Source organism: Aquarana catesbeiana, linkage group LG07, assembly GCF_042186555.1.
Source record: "Aquarana catesbeiana isolate 2022-GZ linkage group LG07, ASM4218655v1, whole genome shotgun sequence".
In the NCBI taxonomy this organism is placed as follows: domain Eukaryota; kingdom Metazoa; phylum Chordata; class Amphibia; order Anura; family Ranidae; genus Aquarana; species Aquarana catesbeiana.
In genome coordinates, this window is record NC_133330.1 from 193619622 (window position 1) to 193646288 (window position 26667).

General features: G+C 43.2%; 1 protein-coding gene and 1 pseudogene across 1 annotated transcript in view; both read right to left on the reverse strand.

The window, feature by feature from the left end:
* Positions 1 to 839: 839 nt before the first annotated feature.
* Positions 840 to 26667, reverse strand: part of WDR47 (WD repeat domain 47) — a 271732-nt gene continuing 245904 nt past the window's right edge. Inside the window, exon 15 of the mRNA XM_073592940.1 lies at positions 840 to 16689. Coding sequence (XP_073449041.1) covers positions 16547 to 16689 — 143 coding nt within the window. The 3' untranslated portion in view covers positions 840 to 16546. The remainder of the gene's footprint in view (positions 16690 to 26667) is intronic.
* On the reverse strand, positions 6312 to 6376 carry LOC141104012 (U4 spliceosomal RNA; annotated as a pseudogene).

Sequence of the window (26667 nt, forward strand, 5' to 3'; positions counted from 1 at the left end):
GTGCCTATCCCAATATCAATTAGGGTCTGTCTATTGGGCCTGGTTGAGGAGGTGGTTCCTTCTACAGCTCTTATAACGTTACTGAACATCCTTTTCTTCTATGGGAGGAAGGCTATATTATTGAAATGGAGGTCTTCCACGCCTCCTGGTGTACCCTTTTGGAAGGGAATTGTGAATTCCATGATGCCCTACTACAAGGCAACGTACCAATCCAGAGGGTGCGGGAAAAAGTTTAAGTATGGCAGGCATGGTTCAATCCGGATAATATGGTTGGATGAGATGGTTCATTGTTTTGTATGCTGTAATAATCGATTCAGGAGCCTGGGCTATAAAGACTTTTAATGCTTTCCTGATATGCTAAAAGTGAGACTTAAATTATTGCAAACAAGTCCTCTGGATATTGAATATAGTCTGCTGGTATTAGACATGCAGTGCCTTATCATTGCATCAGCCACTTGGGTACACCTGTGGTATATATTCCCCTTGTGTTTTTAGGGTGGATATGCCATCTGAGGATAGTGGTGAACTGGGTTAAGGGTTTATGGGGGGAGGGGGTGGGGGGCAGGAGAAGGGAAGGTTTTTCAATGTGAACACATAGTCAGTTGCCTATGTTAGGTAGATTGAACTTTTGTGTCATTGTTGATCATGTTGGTCATGGAGCGAACTGGCGTTGTGTCAGGGTCACTCCCTTTTCAATGTCTACTTGTTTATCTAAAAAGAATTTAATAAAAAGAATTTTACAAAAAGAAAAAAAATGCTTTTGCAAAATCCAGATACACCACATCTATGGGCCTTCCATTATCTAGCTGGCAACTCACCTCCTCATAGAAGGTTAGTAGGTTGGTTTGGCAAGACCGATTCTTCATGAATCCATGCTGATTACTGCTAATGATACCGTTCTCATTACTAAAATTTTGTATATAGTCCCTTATCATCCCCTCCAAGAGTTTACATACTATTGATGTTAGGCTAACTGGTCTGTAATTCCCAGGGATGTATTTTGGGCCCTTTTTAAATATTGGTGCTACATTGGCTTTTCTCCAATCAGCTGGTACCATTCCAGTCAGTAGACTGTCAGTAAAAATTAGGAACAATGGTCTGGCAATTACTTGACTGAGTTCCCTAAGTACCCTCGGGTGCAAGTCATCTGGTCCCGGGGATTTATTAATGTTAAGTTTCTCAAGTCTAACTTTAATTCTGTCCTCTGTTAACAATGGAGGTGCTTCCTGTGATGTGTCATGAGGATAAACACTGCAGTTTTGGTTACTGAAGCCCCCCGATTCCCTTGTGAAGACTGAGGAGAAGAAAAAATTCAATACCTTTGCCATCTCCCCATCCTTTGTGACCAGATGTCCTTCCTTATTCTTTATTGGGCCAATATGGTCTGTCCTCCCTTTTTTACTGTTTTACATACTTAAAGAATTTCTTGGGATTTGTTTTGCTCTGCGCTATGTGTCTTTCATGTTCTATATTAGCCGTCCTTATTGCGCCCTTACATTTCTTGTTGCATTCTTTATAAAATCTGAATGCTGCTGATGATCCCTCAACCTTGTATTTTTTTGAAGGCCTTCTCCTTTGCTTTTATATGCATTTTTACATTGGAGTTGAGCCATCCAGGACTTTTATTCGCTCTTTTAAATTTATTACCCAATGGGATTCATTGGCTAATGCCCTTATAGCAAACCCATCTCTCCTCTGTATTCTTTGTTCCTAAGATTTTATCCCAATTTATGCCTTCTCGCATAGTTTAAGGAAGTTGGCTCTTTTGAAATTCAGTGTCTTTGTATTCCCCTTATGTATTCTATTTGTGTGATTTATACTGAAGCCAATTGACCTGTATTTCCACATCAGTGATCGGGTCTGTATTGTTGGTAATCAGTAGATCCAGTAATGCTTTATTTCTAGTTGGTGCATCTACCATCTGACCCATAAAATTGTCCTGCAAGACATTTAGGAACTGGCGAGCCTTAGATGAATGCACAGTTCCCTCCGCCCAGTCTATGTCTGGATAATTAAAATCCCCCATTATAACACTTCCCATCCTTGCTGCTAATCCAAATTGTGATAGGAGATATATCTCCCCTTCCTCCCTCAGGTTAGGGGATCTATAGCATACTCCCAGTATTTTTCCCTTAGCTTCATCCCTTTGGAGCTCTACCCATAGGGATTCCACCTCCTCCTTAGCTCCCATAGTGATGTCACTTCTCACATTCACTTGTACATTATTCTTGATATATAGGCATATCCCTCCCCCTTTTTTACCCTCTCAATCCTTGCGATAAAGGGTATACCCTTGAATGTTTGTCAGCCAATCATGAGAGCTGTTGAACCAGGTCTCTGAAATTCCCACAAAATCCAAATCCTCCTCGTACAACAGTATCTCTAGTTCACCCATCTTGTCCGCCAGGCTCCTGGCATGGTAAACATGCCACATAGTTTAGACCGGTCGCATATTATCCTCTTATTGGGTGTTCCGAGATAGCAACTAGGACTTGCTACTATTCTCACCTTGTGTTTATGTGCTTTGGTCAACCTACCACTAATGCCCCAATACTACCCTCTGGAATATGTTCCGTGCTGACTATCTCTACCTCTGGACCCTCCCCCCCATCGCCTAGTTTAAAAAACCCTCTAACTTTTTGGCCATCTTCATTCGCAACTGATCTGCACCCTCCTCATTTAGGTGCAGTCTGTCCCTTCTATAGTACTGGTTATCGACTGAGAAGTCGGCCCAGTCCTCCAGGAACCCAAACCCCTCCTTACTACACCAGCTCTTCAGCCGCTTGTTTACTTCCCTAATCTCCCTCTGCCTTTCTGGTGTGGCTCGATGTACCAGTAGTATTCCTGAGAATACTACCTTGGAGGTCCTTTTCCTCAATTTAGCTCCTAAGTCCCTAAAATCGTTCTTTAGGACACTCCATCTGCCTCTGACTTTGTCATTGGTGCCAACATGCACCATGACAGCTGGGTCTTCCCCCGTACCTCCCAGTAATCTGTCCACCAGATCCATAATGTGCCGAACCCGAGCGCCCGGTATACAACAAACTATATACATATTGCCCTCTCTGTCCTTCTAAGAATTGAGTCCCCTACCACCAGAATCTCTTTCCTTTCCCTTTGCTTCCCCCCCCCCCACTCACTGGAGGAGTTCTTCCCCCGGCAGCTAGGAGAGTCCCTCAGCTCCAGCAGTGCTGGTCCCTGACTGGTTTCACCAATGTCACTCAATGGAGCGTACATATTGGGATGCTCTAGCCCTGGATCGGCCTCCCTGGCACTTCCCCCTCTACCCTTCCTGACTGTCATCCATCTACTCTTTGCTAGTGCCTGCACCTCTTTGTCTCCACCCACCTCTGTGCTAGCCCCTGCTGTGTACGTTCCTGGCTCTCCTTTAGTATGGAGGGACTTCTCAGTGCTGACAGTTGCTTCCCCAGATTCAGAACCTGGGCTTCCAGGGAAACAATGCGCTTACATTTTGCACAGCAGTATTCACCCTCGATCGGATGACAATACACAGGTACTCGCAGAACTACATACAGACGCAGACCACACGCAGAACTACGTGCACACGCAGACCACACGCAGAACTATGTGCACACGCAGACCACTCGCAGAACTATGTGCACTCGCAGACCACTCGCAGAACTACGCGGTCATGCAACACTGCTCAAATGAATTTTTTACCATTTTCTTCACACAAATAGAGCTTTCTTTTGGTGGTATTTAATCACTGCTGTCTTTTTTATTTTAATTTTTGTAAATAAGTAATTTTTCTCCCTCACTGATTCTGATCAGGCGGCACTGATAGGCTGCACTAAATTGCCACACTGATGAGCGGCATGGATACAGGAGGTTGAGCCCGTGCAAATGCTGTAACTTCCTTCACAGCTCTGATGGCGGGTGGGATGGAATAAATCCTAAATAGCATTCAATCCCACCCAGTCTCACCTACAGTCCAAACCTCCCAAGTCCCTCCTCACAGATCACAGCATTATTATTCAAAAAGGAAACGCTGTCATACACAGCCTGTTCTGAAAGGCAGTAGATGTGCTGTTGCTGGGCAGGATTGAATGGATCACAATTACAATTCAGTCCTGCCCAGTTAAATATGCTGACCATTGTGAACAGGGAGAGTCCCACCCCTCAGGTCCCGCCCTCTGTAAAGTGACTCATTTACATATGAAGGAAACATCTTCATAATAACCTCCCATAGCCCTTCCTCTGTAGTCTTGCAGTAAGCCATTATTCTTTGGCATGCTGCAAGACAAGAATGACACAGGAGGAGGTATGAAACATTTACACTTGCTTTGCAGACTGAAGAGTGATCTGCATTCAGATCACTCTTCAGATAGCTTTTGACAGATAGTGAGATGTATCACCTATTTTGACCCCCTAAATGTTGCAGTACTGCACTACAAATATGCACATTGCGCACAATTGCAGCGTGGCTCGATTCACCAGAATTGGATGCGTCTGGCAGGCAGTAGTGCCCACCACACCCATGAAGCAGAGTATCGCAGTCATGACATGTATTCACCCCCAGCCACTACCCCTTTAGCTAAAGGGGTAGCAGTTGGGGGCGGTAAAACAGTGGGATTGTATTTCATTTTTACACCATTAATTTAAACAAGCCCTAAGACTGCAATGATTTCAGGAATGTTAGTGATCCCTTGCATCTAAGGCCCCATTCACACTCTGTAGAAGGAGTGTGTGTTTGTTCACAATAATTTTAGTGTGTTTGGTGACTACACATTCACTTTACAACAACTAAAGATTTGTGTGTGACTAAATAGTTGTGTGTGCTAACACTATATACATATTACAAATCATGCCTTCAACAAAGACAATTTGCTATTTCTCTGTTAAATAGAATGAGATCATAGCAGAAAAAAACATGATCATGTGATCAGTCTTATATTTGTGTGCATGCCAGAGCACAAACACACGTGTGTATATCGAGCAGTGGACGGTGTCAGTAGAGCAGAGATTGGTGTCAGTAGGATAGTGAACGGTGTCAGTATCTTTTTGTAACGACACCCCGAGTATGAAAGGGGTTAAAGTCGTTTAGGACATTCCATACCCAAACACAAAGGCAGCTACCGAACACTCCAATCAGCCGAACAAGGAACCCATACAAATTTTTTTTTTTTTTTTTTTAAAAGCCAGTGGCGTGCAAAACACGCCTCAAAAACTTCCACCCGGTGCCAAAAAAAAGTGCCCACACATAAAGAGTGAAACACAAAAACGTGCAACGGGTGTACAGAGTCCTCCACTGGGGAAGGACCTTACCCTGATCCCCCGGGGCGTTAGGCTCCAGACAGGGACTGAGGTACTCAGACAAAGGGTCCATCCGGCCGAAACCAGGCGGACCCCCACAACTGGAAGGACTGCCGAAGCAGACCAACCCAAGTACAGTGGGGCTCTCCCGAAGAGAGACCCCTCAAAGGAGAGGGCAAACCAAGCCAAAAGGCCTATGTCCACCCCCTCCCAAGACTTTCAGAGTAGGCCCGAGGACCCACACCCTACTCGCCACACAGTGACAAAACGTGTATACAAAGACAATCAAAAAAAAGACAAAAAGGTGACAAACAGGGGTAAAAGAAAGAGTGGGGAAGATAGTGAGATGGGAGAGTGAAAGTGGCCATTGTGCTATATACAATGGCCGGCCCTCCGGCCAGGCATAAAAATTTCCCCTGGTCCTGGCCAAAAGGCCCGGCCCAAGAGGCAGGTGCGAAAAACGTGTGTTGTGGTGAAGTGACCATGGTGCCATAAAATCAAGTGCTTTCACACCGTGACTATACGGCACCCCTGAACTGCCACTTCAGGGGCACATTCACCACTGGCTTTTCGAAAAAGCCCCGACCCCCCAGCCCAGACCACAGCAGACCCCACCACAGACAGGAAGGATATGGAGATCAGGAGGCCGGAAAGAGCCCTTTACCATCAGGCTCTGCCGTCGCTCCCATCACTCCTCCTAATTACATTCGGGAAGTACTTGCCACTCCCTCCCCCCCTTGCAAGGCAGGAGTAAGCGTTCTCTCCCAAATAACTGTCTGGAGCTAGATCCGCCCCAATCCAGGCCAGAAGGCCAGGGTCCCGACCCTCTGGTTCAGACCCCGTGGTTCTCCATCCCCATCAGAAGGCTTCCCTTTCGGGCTACAAACCGCTCCAGGTCACCTTCACTCCAGCAGGTTTTGCATAGCAACCGCAATCCCATCTCTATTTCGCCATAGATCAGGGACAGAAGCAAGCGCCACCTCCTGGAAACTGATAAGAACAGATACTACACTTGATCTTAGCCAAAAGGTCGAGAAGCAATTAGCAATAATCACGCCTCAGTTGAACCTCATTGGCTATGATACTGCCACTGCGCAAAGCGGTTGTTGGCCGGTCTCCGGTTGTAGCTGTCCTTCTGGGCTGTGGGATTGATCCCGCTTCTTGCCACCAGTGTAACGACACCCCGAGTATGAAAGGGGTTAAAGTCGTTTAGGACATTCCATACCCAAACACAAAGGCAGCTACCGAACACTCCAATCAGCCGAACAAGGAACCCATACAAATAATCCCCCCCAAAAACAAGACACGGCTCTGTCTTCAGGTTCCAAGCAGGAATCAACTTCTTTTATTATAACACATGGACACAACAGATAAAATAACTCAGAGACTCTTTCCCCACCACCCTTGGAAAAGAGGGCGGGTTAAACTGTCCAATGACAATGGACACACAGGTCAGGTGTGTTTAACGTCTCATCAGTACACAGTGTTAGCAGGGAGAGCTGTTGGAAGAATCCCCCCTCCCTCCAATGCAATACACATCCTGTGATCCAAGGCAGACAAACACAAACCCTCCAATGCAATACACATCCTGTGATCAAAGATAGACAGACACAAACCCTCCAATGCAATACACATCCTGTGATCCAAGGCAGACAAACATAATAGAACATTGGTTTGCAGGAGGCTGCCATTCAGTCCCCTCCAAAAGCCTCTTTTCCGGCTAGGTTTGTCACACTTTTTATTTTAATTATTTTAAAATTATTTTTAGGAGCCCCATTAGGGAGCTTTGTTAAAACATGAAGGGTCTAAACAGATCCCCAATGTCTCATTTATGAGACAGAGAAAAGGACTGAGGACAGAGATTTCCCCCAATCCCTTTCTCTGCAGCCCCAGCTGCACTGGACAGTGAACGCATAGGAAGTGCTCTATGCCAAGCAGCTTTCTGTTCATTCACAAAGCATAGTAAACATAGCTTAGTATGCTTCAGTTAAGAATGAACATAGAAGTGATTGGTACAGATCACTCACTATGTTCATTCAGAAAAGGAAGGGGCTGGAAAATTAAACATTTACTGTCCCCTTCCCCCCCATTCTTCATCCTGAAACATCCCCTGCAGCAGCTGGCAGGAGAGAAGGGAAGCTGGGGAAATGGGGACACCAGGAAGCAGGGGGAAATGGGCACTGCACGGAGTGATTGAATAGGATGTGCCCAGGCCTATGTTTTTTGCGCCCTTTAAAGCTAGAATAGCATATTTCTTGTTCAAGAGATGGTTGATGGTTTGTGAAGTTACACTTCCTGCTGTACAGCACTCTGTTCACTGCAGAAAGGAATGGAGTGTGGGCAGCTATAACACAATTCCATTCCTCTCCTTTCACCACCCACATGAAGGCCCAGAAACACCCACAATTACCCTAGGACCCACCCACATCAACTCCAAGAACTGGTACAAGTGACTTCCATAGCCCACCTTGAAACTACAGAGGCTCAAAGGTTGATGGGGCATGTAGTATAATGACTTATAAAGAACTTTGAAATTCAGCCAGGAGCAGTGACATCCCAGAAACCTGCAGTATACAGCTAAAAAAAGGTAAGTTACACATAAGCTTACACTGGGGTTGTGATTCATTTACATGCACAATGCATCTGTTTTGGGGAGGAAAAGTTGGAGTTCTTCTTTAAGGTAAGTCCTGGAATACAGGATCTTTTTGGTTATTCTTTGCCCTAGTCTAGTTAGCTGCAGTTTGACAGACAGAAATTGCAGTGATAATGATCTTGTATAGAGAGCCTTCACCAGCATCTCAAAAACTGCTACCTGCAGAATCTCTAAATGAAGGAACATCTTCGGCTGGTGCACTGAGATTTGTTTAAACCTGAGGTGTCAGGATCAACTGCCGGAACAGACACCTATTAGTGACCTTTTTTCACTGGAGTTTGGCAATGATTATCAGAGGATTGACCCAAGTGTCATAGATTGCTAATTGAGCAGGCCTCTTTGTACCCAAAAGGGTATGGCGAGACAGGAGAATCTAGTGTGACAATGGCAAAGTTTTTGTACACAGCAGTAGTTAACATTTCCATATTAGCAAGCATATTGCATCAAGCTGCAACTTCAGGTTTGTAGAAATCTGGGGTTGAGAAATACTCTGCAGCCTTTAAAGCCTGGTACACACTAACATTTTTTTTTTTTTTTTTGTGCAACTCAGTAGGTTGCCTGGAAAAAAACCTGACAGCAGCCAAGTATCTTCCTTGCTGAGCTGTTGTGTTCTGACAGAACACACCGATCAGCACTCTTTGCCATTGGCTGAGAGCGCTGATCAGGAGTCAGTCGGCTGCTGGTTTTCCAGCATGCACGTCCAACAGAAGCCGGCCAGACACATAGAAGCCAGCCATTCGGCCTGTCGGACAGACTGACATACACATGGACCGAATGTCAGACGTTGTCTTCCGACATTCGGCCTATGTGTACCCAGCTTAACACTGCCTCCCGATCCTCTGCATTTCTATCCATTTCCACCTGTTCTAGGCCGGGCTTATCGGGATCCAAGTAAGGTGAAATGGAGGAGCTGAAGAAGGGGCCTGTAGTTTTAGGAGGCTGGACAGTTATGGCTGTATTAAAGTTATTAGTTGTCCAAGAAATTGTAACATAGCAAGCTGCCTACCTCACTAAGGGAAGTATTGTCACTCTACAGTTGTGGGAGGGACTGTGCTCCTGAGGTTTTGCCATTGTTCCCTTTCACCTGGTTTTCGCTGTAGCTACCTGTGGGGGTGATTCCCTTTGAGGTACTTATGCAATAGGGTGTGGATTATAGGGTAAGCATGTCTGCAGAAAGTATACTGCAAACGCAGACTTTCCTGTAACCAACCCTGTATCCTGGCCTAGGCCGACAAGGCCCAGGTCTAGGGCAGCACTTTGCAGGGGGCAGCACGGAAAGAGTCCCCGCTGGCTGTTAGTGTAGTACCAGTCTTATGGGGCGGACTGGGCTGAGAGCCAAATTAGGCACTGCTTCCGATATGCGGGCGGCCGGCAATCTGCAACTGTGGGGGGGGGGCGCTTCTAATTTTGACTGTCCTATCATCCTGGACCACAAACCTTCCTCACTGTGCTATATGTTTTCTGCTGCCCCATTGGTGTGGTTATATCTTCTTAGTCCTCTCCATAAAATTATCAGAAATTTGTGCTGAACCGCTTGCTGCCTGACGGCCATCATATTTAGGCCAGGCGGCGCGGCTCTCATTCTGCTTTAAACAGGGAATGCGCACGATCATGTCTGCGCATCCCTGTACCTTCGGTAGCAGCGTGTCACGGAGACACCACTCGCCACCGAGGGGGGTGAACAGCCATTGGGCATGGCTGTTTACCACGTGATCGGCCGTGATTAAGTCACGGCCGATCACAGGTGGTACCGCCCCACTTTGCACGACACATGCACGTCGGTGGTGGCGTGTTCCAGGGAACACTGCAAGTCACCGACGCTGGTAAACAGTCATTGGCCGGCGGCTGTTTACCACATGATCGGCACAGCCGATTACTAAATGTCAACAAACTGCGGTAACGAGATGTTACCGGGTTCTCCTTCTCACACAACGATCGTGTGTGAGAAGGAGATTGCGGTAACATCTCATTACCGCTTACAGTGTACACCAAACACACTGATTGCCCCCCCCAATAAAGAGGACCTGTCACCACCCATCAAAGTACCTTATATAATAAAACAAAACGCTGCGCTAAAAAAGAAGTGTCCAAAAGGTTTTATCTATGAGCATCCAACAAAAGCATTTAGGGTCTTGCAAACACCATGATGTGCACACATACACAAGATGAAGTGCCCGACCACCGTAGCTGTAGATTGAGCTTACCAAACAGCAAACAATAAAGGCAGATGGCTTGCAACCCAGCCGGGGCCTTTTAGATGGTGATTGTATAGTTGATAATCCCGTTCACTCCAGGCTCAGATCTCCGTTCCCTCAGTATATAAACCAAAAAAAAGAAAAGAGAACTGGCCATAGTGTAATATATCTGGACATCCAATTGGAGCACTTAAATTACAGCGAACACCATAATGTGCACACAGAAACAAAGTGAGAAGCCTGACCACCGTAGCTGTAGATTGAGCTTACCAAATAGCAAGCAATAAGGGCAGATGGCTTGCAACCCAGCCAGGGCCTTTGCAGATGATGATTAAATGGTTGGTATTCTCACTCGCTCCAGATATGATATCCGTTCCCTCAGTATATAACCCAAAAGAGAAAAGAACTGTCACAGTGTCACCTCAGCACCGTATCTCCAGGTCTTTCTCAACAGACTGTTGTGCTCTCTGGTGTCTCCCCTGATTGCACTCAGCTCTAGCCCATCCCTCCTGTCTGCTCCCCAGACTACAGAAGTACCTGTCACAGTTCATCTGAGTACCTGTCAGTCCATATGAGTACCTGTCACAGTCCATCAGAGTACCCGAGTACCTGTGACAGTCCATACAGGTACCTGTCACAGTCCATATGAGTACCGAGTACCTGTCACCGCCCTTCAGAGTAACCGAATACCAGTCACCAGCCCATCAGAGTAACAGAGTACCTGTCTGCAGCTCATCAAGTTACGCGAGTACCTGTCTCCAGCCCATCAGAGTACCGAGTACCTATTTACAGCCCATGCCTCATAGAATATACGTTGGGGTGTTTGCTTTCCAAAATGGGGTCATTTTGTGGGTAATTCCACTGGGCTGGTGCTCAAGGGCCTTCAAAAGTGTGATAGGTAGGAATGAAATGAGATGTGTAATTTATGCTCCTAGAACACCTGAAGGTACTACTTCAATGTTGGGCCTCTGTATGTGGCCAGGCTGTGTAAAAGTCTCACACATGTGGTATCGCCATACTCTGGAAGAGTAGAATAATGTATTTTGGGGTGTAATTTTTGCTATATACATGCTATGTGTTAGAAATCTCTTATAAATTGACAACTTTGTGTAAAAAAAAAAAAAAAAAAGCGTTTATTTTTTTTCCACATTTTACAAATACTTCTGGAAAAAAATGAACCGTTCAAAAGACTCATTATGCCTCATAGATTATATGTTGGGGTGTTTGCATTCCAAAACTGGGTCATTTTATAAGCAAATCCATTGGCCTGGTGCTCCAGGGCCTTCAAAAGTGTAATAGGTGGTTGAGAAATGAGATGTGTCATTTATGCTTGTAGAACGCCTGAAGATGCTACTTCAATGTTGGTCCTTTGTATGTGGCCAGGCTGTGTAAAAGTCTCACACATGTGGTATCGCCATACTCTGGAAGAGTAGCAGAATGTTTTTTGGGGTGTAATTTGTTGTATGCAAGACAAAAAGAAGCTCCAGTCTCCTATCTCATCCATAACTGGACAGGATCTGCCGAATCCAGAAGTTCTCAGATATGAGCACTTCCAGGTTCACTGCACAGTGAGATTGGGGATCCACAGTCTTTTACCCACTTACCATTCTATAATTGCTTCCAGTGGTTCCAGGCTGCCAGGAGAACTAGGTAAACCACAGGAACCAAGAGTGTGCCAGGGGACTACCACCTCTGCATTAAGCAGAAATCAGATCAATGTTACATAAAAATACAGAGAGGGCAGATTGCCATGACCCACACACGTGGTAGACAAAGGGTTGAGAGCCAGTTCACACAACAGAAATGCAGTCCGGATGCATTCTGGTGCATTCCAGTGCAATCCCCCCCATTTTCCCCCCAAAGTTTCCTGTAATGTGACCTGGTGCATTTTTAATGCGTTGTGCCGCTTTTCAGTGAAGTTCCTTGCAGAAAACATGCAGTTTATTCTACTTTTGTTGACTGTGCTGGAATGCACTGCAATGTAGTGTACTTTACCATTGAAATCCATGTAACCTACTGTCCATGCGTTTTTGATGCAGAAAAAAATGCACTGGACTGCATGTGGTGTGAACTAGCCCTGAAGGTTTCAACAAAACTGCTTTAATATGTTTTGTAGAAGCTCGGTGTACATATGGATCTTACAAAAGCTAAAGTCCACATTAACACTTTACTTTTTGCACATTTCTGACAGTTGCACTCCCACTGTGAAAATAAAATACATGCGTCCCATATAGACAAAACAACTTCTAATGTGTAATGCTACATAAAATTAATTTTCACACTTTTTCAGAACTTGCCCATCACTAGAAGCTGAAATTATTTATCTTTAACATCTTTAATCATACTGCAGCACAATTACAATTTCAAAAGTAACATTTCCACATGGAACAATATGTAAAAAATATCTGCATACAGTGCACAGAGTTTTTAGTATGTTAAAAGAACAAACAATATTTTCACTTTATATCAAATAAATAAAACATTCCTAAATCTGATTTAGGATTTTTTTTTTAATTTAACAAAAATAAAAATATACAGTATGAACAGAATAGTCTAGAAATATTAGCATTTACATTAGTGAGTACAGTTTTCAGATTCTTTTTCTACCATACACAAGTAGTCTTGGAGTGGTAAAAAAAGACAAAAAGACTGTTAACACAAAACAAAGTGCAATATCCAAGTAAGTTGGTTTTTGCTCTGAAAATGAAATAAAGTGTTCCATGCTAATGTGCCATGCTGTAATACACAGAACTCTCTCTGGCACCTAAAGGGTTATACGTGTAATCATGAACACACAGTGACATTTAACCCCATCACTGCCTTTTAATATATTACTGGCCATTTAGCAAGCAGATGGAGTGCAGAGAAATCTGATTTGTGCTGCATATATTTCTATGTTTAAAAAAAAAAAAAGTAAAACAACAATATAAACACTGAACAATCTAGCAGCATGTCACCCCACAATAAAATTAAGCATACTGTATATATTAGTGCGGAGCATCTTGTTTTGCCTGGCGGGATGTTATTGGTACATTATTGTTACGGCAATTTAACGGCTACTAGCTTAGAAGGACCTGTAAGCAGACATGGATAACAGAGCTATAGGTCTGGATCCAGTGCATTAAAACTGATTTAGACAAACTATGTAATATTAATACCATGGTAAAAGAAAAGTTCTAGGTCTGAGTTTTCGGTAAAATTGTCCATTTTAACCCATGATTGCCATATTGTGCAACACCATGAAAGTCACTTGTACATAAGATAACGTTATCCATCTGCAATCACACAGCATAGCACAACACATTCATAATGAAAATAGATTGCTCTTTGTAGATTGGCTTATTATTAAAGGGGAACAGCTGAAATGAGGGCAGAATTTACCTTAAGTCAACCTGTCACAAACCTAAACAATTTAAATAGAGCATAGAATGAGAAAATTACATGAGCAGAGGTTGTCTTCATTGGAAACCGCCTGCAAAATGGTCCATCGATTCAAATATATAGATAGCTGAGCTTCTATGTACATCTAAACTTCTTCTGTAAAAGCTTAACTTAGCCTCAACCCCACTCCTACTGGTCCTTTAACAAGACATGCGATCTTACTGGCCAATAAGAAGGCTTGGGATGGATGGAATGAAGGGTCAAGCACAACCTGGAAAAATATAAATTCAGCTGCCTACAATGGTCGAATCTACTCATTTTGATGGCTGATCTCCATTTTTTTCCACGTGTGCTCAAACTGAATTATCAAGACTTGTGACAGGAACACTGACTTTTTAACTTTGGTAATTTCAGAAGAAAAATAAAATAAAACAATCCAGCAATTATGTGTGAATGCTTAGTACATTTAAGAAAATAAAAGATCTATTCTGCTTTAAAGGGACACTAAACCCAATACATAAATTGCCTCGCATAAAGAAGCGATAATAAAATTTGCAAAATGTACCTAGGATCACTGATACCTGTACAGAACGTAGGGGATTCCATGCTTTATGAATATGTTATGTGTGGGTCAGTGCATCCAATTATCAGTGATGTCAGGATGAGGAGAAGCTATTTTAGAGCCCTTCATGATCAGAATTTTGTCTTTGATATTTTCAGCTATAACAAGTTTCTCAACATTTATTCATACATGTTCTGTATAGTAGTTTCATACAATTTAGTTTGTACTCCCCTTACTGATCTTTAAAGGGCACAAAGTGCAGGTTTTGATACGGGGGGGGGGGGCAAGTAGGAAACAGCTCGCCATATTTCCTTTGTTGGATTATATTATTATAAACTTGTAGTAGCGTCCCAGCCCTGAAGGAAAGCATTTTGGTTAGCTGGAAAAAATAATTCAGCATCAAATCATTATAGCAAATGACTGCCATAATACAGATTACAGCTTGACTGCCCGTGCAGACTGTTGCAATGAACTGTGGTATGTTACCCTTGAATTAACATGAGGTATTTTTCCATTTTAACATGTGATGCATGAAGGCAGCCCATTCACAGGCTAGCAATGCACACATTGTAAATTAACATGCAGCATTATTTACAATGCAGCACCCACAACAAAAAGACAGTTTAGATCTCTGTGGTACAGTGCACTTAAGTGCAAGTCTGTTTCAAAACGAATGGCATCGCAAAGCATGGTGTTTTGTTTGTTAAAGTGCCTTGCATTAACATATTTTAACAGCACATTTCTGCAACACAATAATGTATATGGGCTCTAAAGGCAACCTGTACTATGGGAAATGTGGAGGCTGCCATTTCTGACTTTCTGGAAATGCATGGTCTTGCCGTCTCTGTCTTCAATACTTCTAGTCACTGGCCTGGAACAAGCATGCAGCGTAAAGTCTTAATGAAAATAAAAATATTAATCTGCATACAGAATGGCAGCCAGGCAACTAACATTTTTGAACAAGTGATCAGCAATGTCAGCCTACATACCACACAGCACAGGTTATCTGGTTGCACCATAGGGTAAGTTCTCCACACAAGATAGTCTTATTTTATCCTCTCATCTCTATGAAGTTCTTTAGAAATACTAGGTGGCACCAAATCAGCAGACACACTATGCCACCAGACAGAGAAATATGGAGTCTGACCTCCTAAAAATGCTAGCTGCTTTGATGTCTATCTGCAAAATGTTTGGGTCATTGAACTGGGACAAGCATTCAGATTAGTGTAATGTCAGAACTGCCAACCTGCATATTTGTCCTAGGTAAGTACTGAAGCCACCGAATCAACACAACAGCCCGAGAACTGTCATAACCAGAGGTCAACGGTAAGGACTCTTTCAGTGCCACCTTTCTGAAATCTGCAGTTAGCACTTTTCAGAAGATGGCCGACAGGTGGCTGGTAGGCGATATGTCGCCTCTTTAAAGACTGTTTCAATCCTCTGAAGGCTGCACCACCACGGCACAGCTATGTACATTGCATACAGTTGTAGGGCGGTTGCCCCGGATCACATTATTTTGAATGTGTCGCATTTGACAGCGGTACTGATGCGCCCCCCCTCAAACATGACAAGGGGGCTTAATTTTTGTCACAGCATTCTTTCAACCCTGAGCAACTGCATGTCTTTGTTTAGGTGAGCAGTCAGGCTTTTAGCTTTCCCTGGCCACACGTCTGAACAAGCCCCAACAGTCCCTATACTTTCCCGGTACAGTTTTCCTTCAATTGTCAGCAGGTGGCAATAGTAACATTTTAATGGAATCGGTCAGGACAGAAATAAAAGAACTGACATTTTTAAGGTGCACGTGTGTATGGGTCATTCTTATACGTCCTTCACTACTGTGATTCACTAACCCAAAACAAACAGATGTCACACATAATTTGATTGCCTTCCAGTTCAGTGAGTTCAGCAATAAATGAAGGGAGGATATACGTATATGAGGTGACCATAATGTATGTAGTTTATACTAGCATTGGTCATAACTTTTACTAAAATAGATTAATGTAGGAAAAATGCTACAGGACCTTCTGCAGTAAAATCAATATGACCTTTTCTGCTGCCAGAGAGGTGAGAAGGGAATACAAATGAATGAATCAACTAGATAATAGAATAACTGACAATATTTAGGATGTGATTTTGCTTTACTTTTAAAGTAAAGAAAAATATGTTTCCTGCGACAGTGCAACCATGTCCTTTTACAGCTTGTTTGGAGAGAGGAGCGAACAGCTAGAAAGTCAGCATTACATCCCATCCACCAGAATATGGAGGCTTGTGACAACATGCTATACCTCTGCAGATCCTTCATTTCATTTCCACTAAAAGCATGCTGGTACTAGGAGTTGCTGCTGGGTACAAGCATAGAATGACATACCTCTCTGGCAGCTTCAGAGTTAAACCATTAAAAGCAAAACCATTGCAACCAGATCGGAAATGTGACATTAGCCTCTTTGAAGATAGCCATGTGGTTCTTTCTTAAGTCTATGACTAAGGATTGTAAGTCCACAAGGATACAGTCCGATCAGCTGACGATGAAAGGAAGGAGAGATCTTGTGTATGCCATCGGCACTGGATCACCTTGTCTTTGTGCTCACCCACTTCAATGATTGGAAGAGGCTTAGTAAGGTCACCTGCAAAAAATAAGGTAAAGTAAACCAAGGTAAGAAACAATAAAAACATCTCAGAACCTACTCTTAAAGCAGACCTGTCACAAACCTAGGCAACTTAAATCTACATATGAGGAAATAGGTTAAAAATACATTAAAGTGTAACAAAACCCAGGACCCTGCATTCCCTATATCTGGTCTCCCACAGTACACAGAACATTGAATGCAGTCTTGTGACTTCTAACAGTGTCCAGCAGAGCACTGGTTAAAGCTTGTAGAATGAGTTTTCATTCTCCCCAGGTTGTCCTATAAGGCTGTAGGTCCCCTGACCCTCTGTCTGGACAGTGCTGACTGGCCATGTGCTGATCACACGCACTCTCCCAAGATAAAAAAAATTCTCTAGCAATACACATCAAACTGACCATGTGCAGCTAGTCACCTAGCCTCTGTAATATCTGGAGATCGTTTGGGTACTCTTTAAGAAGGGGAGGATCAGATGAGACTGGAGCAAAACAGCCTTTTTACACAATGCAGATGATTAACCCCTTAGGTTTCACAGTTAGTATAACAAGCATGCTTTACTGCAAATACACACCGATTTTACTGTTTTGGGTTTAGTAACGCTTTAAGCTAAGTTTACCATCAGTGAAAAATTGGAATTGGTGGTTTATATGTAAAATCATTTTCTTGGAGTACCTTATAGGAAACAGGGAGAACCTTATATTCATAAATACTTGGGCTGACACCTTCAGGAAAATGGGCTAAAAAAAAAGAAAAAAAAAAGGCAGGATTCCCCACCTAGGCATACTTCCAGCTCTGCAAGGTCTACGTTTTGTAGCAAGCAAGAGTAACAAAAAGGGGACGGGTCCCTGTGATAAACTACAAGATAAAGATGTATATTATAACCAAAAATCCTAATTTCTTTATTATTAAAAGTGTAGCGCTATAAGCTCAGTGAATATATATAGTAGATATAAACAATATAAGGAATTAATAGCCTTATGTAGGTATTCTAAAAAACTACTCGGTGGAATTGTAGTGCACCAAACAAGCAAATGTAACAGTGACTGATATGAAAGAAGGAATAACAATTATATGCATTCAACACCTCAAACAATAAGTGAATAACATAAAAAAATATATATAATAGTCCATATCAAATATGTGAAATATTTGTGAAAAAAAACAAGTCTATGGTGGTAGTGCATAGGCAATGATGGACTAATGCCTCCCAAACGCACAGGGGGATTGTTAGACCCAATCTGGCAGGTAAGTGGACCGTGGAGAGACCAAAGGTGCACGGAAGATTGAAATCAGTGCCGGGACCATCACCAGAAATAGTGGAGGCTTAACCAGAGTTTAATGGCCTGAAATGGCATACGCCATACAGGTCAAAAAAGCTTGATGACCAACAGGTCTGGGTAGTATGTCTGGTCAGATGTCATCACCACAAGGTAGGAAGAGATGTCAACACGGCTTCCACATCAATAGATACACCACCATGGGCCAAACGAATAATTCGTATTGCATGCGAAGAGTAAAAAATACTCATATAGCGTGATAACGTTTAAACTTGGATTTATTAAAAGATAATTAAAAACAAACTCACATTTTCAGAAGATAGGAAACAGCATAAAAAAAATCGTATAGCGGCAGTCGTGAGGGGTCCACCCGACATGTTTCAACTAAAAAGTCATCATCTGGGGTGTGGAACCCTCTCACCCCACCGCTCTATAAACAAATATGACCCCCACTGGGAGTGGACGAAAAACGAAAAAGAACTTAACATGTCAGGACGAGAAGAGTGTTCTAAACAAAGGTCTTAAGTTTGACCCCCACATAAACTTAATAAATTTAACACGTTCATTGATATTCAAAAGTTCATTAGAAAAATCAATGTCCAAAGATATATCATCTCGAACCCCACCAGAAATATAGCCAGGGTGGCACGTTACATTCTGGCTTATCCAATCCCTCCCTTTTCAGTCCCCCAACACAACTTCCACCAACTATTAATCTGTTTAAGGAATTAGTGTTGAGAGACCTAGCAAACATCCCACTTAAGCATACATTTTATAACCCTTTACCTTCAGTGGGCCTAAAAACCCTGTGAGATAACAAAAACTTGGTCATTCGCCCCGCCGATAAAGGTGGAGGCATTGTTTTATTGAACAAATCAGACTACATGGATGAAATGTATCGCATTTTAGGAGATCGTGAGACTTATATAGAACTACCGAACAACCCTACATATGAGTATAAAAAGGAATTGAAGAAACTAGTAACCAAAGGTTTTGATTCTTGCATTTTAAATAAAAAGGAGAGATCATTCTTAGTCCCCCTTGCCCCGCGTATTCCAGTTATATATTATTTGCCGAAAGTCCACAAGGACCCCCTACATCCTCCAGGTTGACCCATAATTAGTGGTATCGATTCGGTTACTTCTAGAATCGGGAAATACATAGATTTCTTTCTCCAGCCATCTGTACTTAAGACGCTGTCCTATTTAAAGGATACCAAGGACGTGATTAGATTATCGAATGTTTCCTATTCTGGTGATCTCATCATGGCCACTGCGGACGTGGCGTCCCTTTATACCTGCATTCCGCACCGTGAGGGTGTGGATGCGGTACAATGCTTTCTTAATAGGGATGCCTCCCTTGCCTTACCCCAGATTAATTTTATGATTGATTGAATTATTTCTGGTTTAATGGCAGTTTCTATCGCCAACATAAAGGGGTGGCAATGGGAGCAAAATTTGCTCCCAGCCTGGCCAACCTATTCATGGCCAAGTGGGAGGAGGATGTCGTCTATGCCATGGAAAACCCACACCTTCTGTTGTGGGCCCGGTACATAGACGACATCCTCCTCCTGTGGACAGGTAGTCATGACGATCTGGTCGGCTTTATTGCGACTTTGAACACTAATGATAGAGGTATTGCCCCTATCATTTGAGGCTAGTACAACCTCAGTTCATTTCTTGGATTTGGTTATTGAAAGAAAGGAAGGTGCATTTAGATTCAGTACCTATTTTAAATCCACCGATAGAAATGGGTACATACCGACCGATAGTTGTCACCATAGTTCTTGGATCAGATCAGTTCCTAGGAGCCAGTTTTTACGGCTGCGTAGGAACTGTACTGATCGTGACACTTTTAATGTTCAGGCCAGGATCTTGAAAGATAGGTTCGCAGAGAAGGGCTATAACCTGTCTGACCTGGACAAAGAGATTGAGAACGCCTGTAAGATGGACCGCCAGATATTATTGCAGGACAGACCCAAACAGCCAAATGATGAATTCAAATGGTCTTTCTTGACGTCCTTCTCTATGCAATACAAGCATGTTAAAAGGATCTTTGAGCATCATTGGGATGTTTTAAAAACTGACAAAGTTTTGGGACCCCTGTTGCCCGAGACCCCTAAGGTGGTTTTTAGGGGTGTTCCATCCCTTAGGAATAAGTTGGCACCCAATGTTATTGATCCACCGAGAAAACCATCCTTTTTTTACGACTGGACCGGTTTCTATCCCTGTAAAAAATGTTTAGTTTGCCAGTGTAACACCTGCGGCAGAAGGGCAAGTCATAGTTTTTCTTCCACTGTAACTGGCCGTACATATGCGATCAAGCAATTTTGCACCTGTGCCACTACTGGGATAGTGTACCTTTTAACTTGCCCTTGTGGCAAACAATATGTGGGCCGTACCATTAGATCATTCAAGGTACGGGTTTCGGAGCACATTAATCTCATCAAAGCAGGCAGTATCAAGCATACTGTCCCCAGGCATTATAGGGAATTTCATAATCGAAACCCTGCAGGCACTTAGTTTCTTATCGTATATAGATATGTGGCCCCCTGGCGGGGGGGGGGTTGTCGACTCTTAGGGGTGTCTCCCGTTTGGAGACATACTGGATATACGAGTTGGGGTCCCATTTCCCGCAGGGTATTAACGTTAAATGGGACATCAACTCTTTTATTAACCAGGCTTAGTTATTGATATGATCTCTCCTTTTTTTAAATCAAGCATAGCTATGTGTGATTTAATCAAGCACAAATACTGACATGTTTTATAATTAAAACTTTAATATTCATGCAATTTTATGATTCATCACCTTTACGGTTTTTGGATTAATTATATACACTTTATATGCGATTTGGGCTGCCCAATTGTCAATTTCTTATAAATGTATGGATGCCCTCCATTGGCAGTGTCTTTTAGATCCTATGTTTGAGTTTATAATTCGTACCATTGAATGTTGGGAGGACGCTCCCCCTTATAAGCTCATCATTTTATGACTTCATATTATTTATCTTTTAAGTTTAATAATCTGAGCAATCCAAGTCCTCATATATCTCGCCATCTCCGCTTTTGTTGCTGTCCACCTCTGCTGACACTTTAGTTTTTTTTTGGCCGGCCCCATACTGAGGCTTGGTTCTACTTCCTGGAGTGCAGCGGTGTCCCTATAGGACATGATGGACAGCTAACTGAAGGTGAGGCTTGGTTGACGAGTTGGAGCGCACCGCCGCCGCTCTCTGGATATGGGAGTGACGTTACTGCGCTACAAGAGAGTGAGGCTTGGATTCGCGCGTGGAGCGCGGCGGCGGCGTTGCACCCACACTTGCTGTACAGGGACACTGGAAGTGAGGCTTGGTTTCCGGACGGACGAGCCGGACCAATGCCTATTATTATTTATTATGTTTTACTATAAATTGTGACTAATAAGTCTTGAGGACCAATATTCAAGGTTTTTATTCTTACAGTATATGCATATTTGATTATAAATGTTATAGCATTATATGACCCCTACAACCGGAAATAATGGTCATTTGATGCGTTTCCGGTATTCAGACACTCCCAGTGGGGGTCATTATTTGTTTATAGAGCGGTGGGGTGAGAGGGTTCCACACCCCAGATGATGACTTTTTAGTTGAAACTTGTCGGGTGGACCCCTCACGACTGCCGCTATACGATTTTTCCTATCTTCTGAAAATGTGAGCTTGTTTTTAATTATTTTTTAATAAATCCAAGTTTAAAACATTATCACGCTATGTGAGTATTTTTTACTCCTCGCATGCAATACGAATTATTCGTTTGGCCCATGGTGGTGTATCTATTGATGTGGAAGCCGTGTTGACATCTCTTCCTACCGTGTGGTGATGACATCTGACCAGACATACTACCCAGACCTGTTGGTCATCAAGCTTTTTTGACCTGTATGGCGTATGCCATTTAAGGCCATTAAACTCTGGTAAGCCTCCACTATTTCTGGTGATGGTCCCGGCACTGATTTCAATCTTCCGTGCACCTTTGGTCTCTCCACGGTCCACTTACCTGCCAGATTGGGTCTAACAATCCCCTTGTGCGTTTGGGAGGCATTAGTCCATCATTGCCTATGCACTACCACCATAGACTTTTGTTTTTTTTCACAAATATTTCACATATTTGATATGGACTATTATATTTATTTTTTGATGTTATTCACTTATTGTTTGAGGTGTTGAATGCATACAATTGTTATTGCTTCTTTCATATCAGTCACTGTTACATTTGCTTATTTGGTGCACTACAATTCCACCGAGTAGTTTTTTAGAATACCTACATAAGGCTATTAATTCCTTATATTGTTTTGACTTATTTATCTACTATATATATTCACTGAGCTTATAGCGCTACACTTTTAATTTTTTTGTTGTTATCATTACCCTGAGTCTATGGGTGTGTTGGCTGCTGCTCTAGTGCTCCTCCTGCTTTCAGCGCAGCGCTGTACTTACCCCTTTTCAACAGTTTTTGAATACATAATTTCTTTATCATACATCATAGGACACAGGGTGTCTTCATATTCAGGACTACTTGGGATGTCACAAAACACTGAACATGAGGGGTGGGCAACACAGCAAAAAGACCAACAATCCCAAGGCTCCTCTGTCAAGAGATTTACAATATCATACCACATTCTTTTTGACCGTGTGGGTGCGATCAGAATCACTGGAATGACCTCCTCCTTTATCCTGCAGGTGAAGAAGCTGCAGTAGAGAAAATGCATAGATCTGGGAGAACTAATCCCAAGGAGTCACCAGGGCATCCACCACAAACACCCAAGGATCCCTGGTCCAGCATGCAAAACCTGTCCAATTTGTTGAATCTAAACGCCAAGAGATCCACATCCAGCATCTCCCAAAATTTCTGCAAAAACCTCCGTGTGAAGGGCCCACTCTCCTGGATTCAGCTGTTGATGACTGAGAAAGTTGCCTGCCAATTGTGCACACTGGGAATGTGTACAGCAGAAGAGGATGGAACATGAAGTTCTGCCCAAGACAAGATCAGGCCTGCTTATTTCTAATTTTCTCCCTCCTTGATGTTTTTTTTTTTGCCAAAGCTCCTAAACTCAACTCCATAAAAGCCAGTGTGTCAATGTACACATAGGCTTTTAGCAGCGTTTAGGAGCTGCTGTGGATAGGCGAGGTTTAACCTCCCTCTGCTGAACGCGGAAGAATTATGTTCAGGATGGAAACATTTTGACCACTGGCCGCGGTAAAAATCGCAGCGCAATTTTGCTGCATTTTGCATTTTCCTGCAGCTGTGGTAAATGATGGGCAAGTGTACATGAAGCCTAACTGTGCTGGCAGCGTGCAGGGCATGGGCTCTCAGCACAGAAAAGTGTTTACATAGGGCCACATGCGGCCTCCTGACGTTCAAGTCCACCCGCCGAGAGGCCGCATATATGTGTACGGCCGGCGAGAAGAGGTTAAGCTCTGATTCTGGCCAGCTCAGTAGAAAAAAAGAAAAAAAGTAAAAAGAGATGGACGCATTCCTATTTTTTTCCCCCGCAATATGGACCATGCTTTAGGAGTTTTTTCTTCCTCTGGATCAGCTGTGGGTAAAGGATTCTGTATATAAGAGTTTTCTATTTACTTATACTATTTATCTATTATTTATTGTGAGTATGTGTAAAATAATATCTGTGCTCAGTAAGAATCAAACAAAACAGCAGCTAAGCACCATAACCCAGATATCGGGCACTAAGTCAAATGTAAAAATATAAAGTGCAGCGCTTTAAAAGCAAATAAAAAATGATACATATGTGAATATAGCATATAATAACTGTAAAGTGCAGGTGTGCAAAAATGGTTGTAGCTACTGTATAATACTGAATATACAGTTGTGCTCATAAGTTTACATACCCTGGCAGAATTTATGATTTCTTGGCCATTTTTCTGAGACTATGAATGATAACACAAAAACTTCTCTTTCACTTATGGTTAGTGTTTGTCTGAAGCCACGTATTATCAATCAACTGTGTTTACTCTTTTAAAATCATAATTACAACAGAAATTACCCAAATTACCCTGATCAAAAGTTTACACACCCCAGTTCTTCCCTTTAATGACTGTAGCCAATTACAGGTCGACTTGGCCTTGTGTTTTGGATGATTGTCATGTTGGAATGTCCAAGTATGTCCCATGCGCAGCTCCCTGACTGATGAATGCAAATGTTCCTCCAGTATTTTTTCATAACATACTTTTGATACCCCAAAACATCAGCGATCCACCTCTGTTTCACAGTAGGAATGGTGTACCTTTCATCATAGGCCTTGTTAACTCCCCTCCAAATGTAGAGTTTATGGTTGTGGCCAAAAAGCTCAATTTTGGTCTCATCACTCCAAAAGACTTTGTGCTAGAAGGTTTGAGGCTTGTCTCTGTGCTGTTTATATGGGATATTTTGTGGCATTTGAGTAGTAATGTCTTTCTTCTGGCGACTCGACCATACAGCCCATCTTTCTGCAAGTGCCTCCTCATTGTGCATCTTGAAACAGCCAGACCACGTTTTCAGAGAGTCCTGTGTTTCACCTGAAGTTATTTATGTGTTTTTCTTTGCATCCCAAACAGTTTTCCTGGCAGTTGTGGCTGAAAATTTAGTTGGTCTACCTGACCATGGTTTGGTTTCAACAGAAACCCTCATTTTCCACTTCTTGATTAGAGTTTGAACATTGCTGATTGGCATTCTCAATTCCTTGGATATCTTTTTATATCCCTTTCCTGTTTTATACAGTTCAACTACCTTTTCCCGCAGATCCTTTGACAATTCTTTTACTTTCCCCAAGACTCGGAATCCAGAAACATCAGTGTAGCACTGGATGAAAGATGCAAGGGTCTGTCAGGAGTCCAGAAACTCACTGAACTTTAATACACACATAATAAGTACAAGCAAACAGATTACAGGTGAGGATGGTTACCTTTAATAGCCATTCAAACCCCTTTGTGTCAACTTGTGTGCATGTTATCAGGCCAAAATCACCAGGGTATGTAAACTTTTGATCGGGGTCATTTGGCTAGTTTCCGTTGTCATTATGATTTAAAAAGAGTAAACAGTTAATTGATAATAAATGTCTTCTACCAAACACTAACCATGAGTGAAAGGAAAAGTTTTTGTGTTATCATTCATATTCTGTGAAAAATGGCCAAGAAATCAAATTCTGCCGGGGTATGTAAACTTATGAGCACAACTGTACATGTGACCAACATAATACAAAAAACACACATTGTATTATAAAGTGCATAGCATATAAGGCCCCTTTCACACGGACGGATAGAATGGTGCTTTTAGCTGCGGATTTTCTAATTTTCTACCACAGCTAAAAGCACACAATGCTTTCCTATGGCCCCATTCACACACTGCGTTTAGCTGTGATTTAGATACATGCGGTTCCGTGAGGATAGAAAATATAGAATTGACTGCGTCCAGGAGCGATTTAGCGCAGCTATCCGCACATAACCGCAGGTAATCACAGTGCACATGTTGGAATGTCCATGCCTTCTTCCCTCTTCTCTTCTTCTGATGTTGACACGACGCTCTCTCCTGCTGGAATGCCTTCTTCCCTCTTCTCTTCTTCTGATGTTGACACGACGCTCTCTCCTGCTGGAATGCTCTCTGTATAAGTTACATCGGAGCGCTCAGCGAGCATTCCAGCCGGAGAGAGCGTCGTGTCAACATCAGAAGAAGAGAAGAGGGAAGAAGGCAGAAGTTCGGGCCACCGCTAGCAAAAGAGAATGCCAAAAGAGCAGAAGATAGCGGAGGAGCCCGGCAGAAGACCCGGGGAGCGCAGAGAAGAACTGGAGAGACACCCGAAGTCAGCAGTAGACCCCCAAAGCTGGAAGAAGACCCCCAGAGCTGTCTAATAAATTACTTTAAAAACCTGTGTAGTGTTTTTTTTTATTGACATTTTTTCCCTAGGTGAATGGATAGGTACCCCATACTCATTCACATAGGGTGGGGGGCCGGGATCTGGGGCCCCCTTATGAAAGGGGGCTCCCGGATTCCGATAAGCCCTCTGCCCGCAGACCCCGACAACCAACAGCCAGGGTTGTCGAGAAGAGGCCCTTGTCCTCATCAACATGGGGACAAGGTGCTTAGGGGTGGGGGGCCCGCAAGGCTCCCCCTCCCCCAAAGCACCCACCCCCCCCATGTTGAGGGCATGCGGCCTGGTACGGTTCAGGAGGGGGGGGCTCGCCCGTCCCCACCCCCTTTCCTGACCGACCGGGCTGCGTGCTTGGATAAGGGTCTGGTATGGATTTTGGGGGGGACCCCACGCCGTTTTTTCTGCGTAGGGAGTTCCCCTTAACATCCATACCAGACCGAAGGGCCTGGTATGCTCTTGAAGGGGGAACCCACGCCGGTTTTTTATTTAAAATTTGGCGTGGAGTTCCCCCTCAAGATTCATACCAAACAGTGCGAGTCGGTACCCTGTCGGGTTGCCATGGAAATGGCAAACCGCAGCTAATCGCACTGTGCAAATGCAGCTGATCGCAGTGCCTGGAGTCTTGAATTGCACAGGAAAAAAAAATATGCTTTTAACTGCGGCAGAATAGCCGTCCATGTGAAAGGCGTCTAAAGTGCCAAATAATAAATCATTCAACAGTGCAAATGTAAAAAAAAGTTCATTAAATGGCTGGAGTTTAAATGAAAAATAGAGCCTGGGTTGAATGCTTGACCACGTGATACCCGTC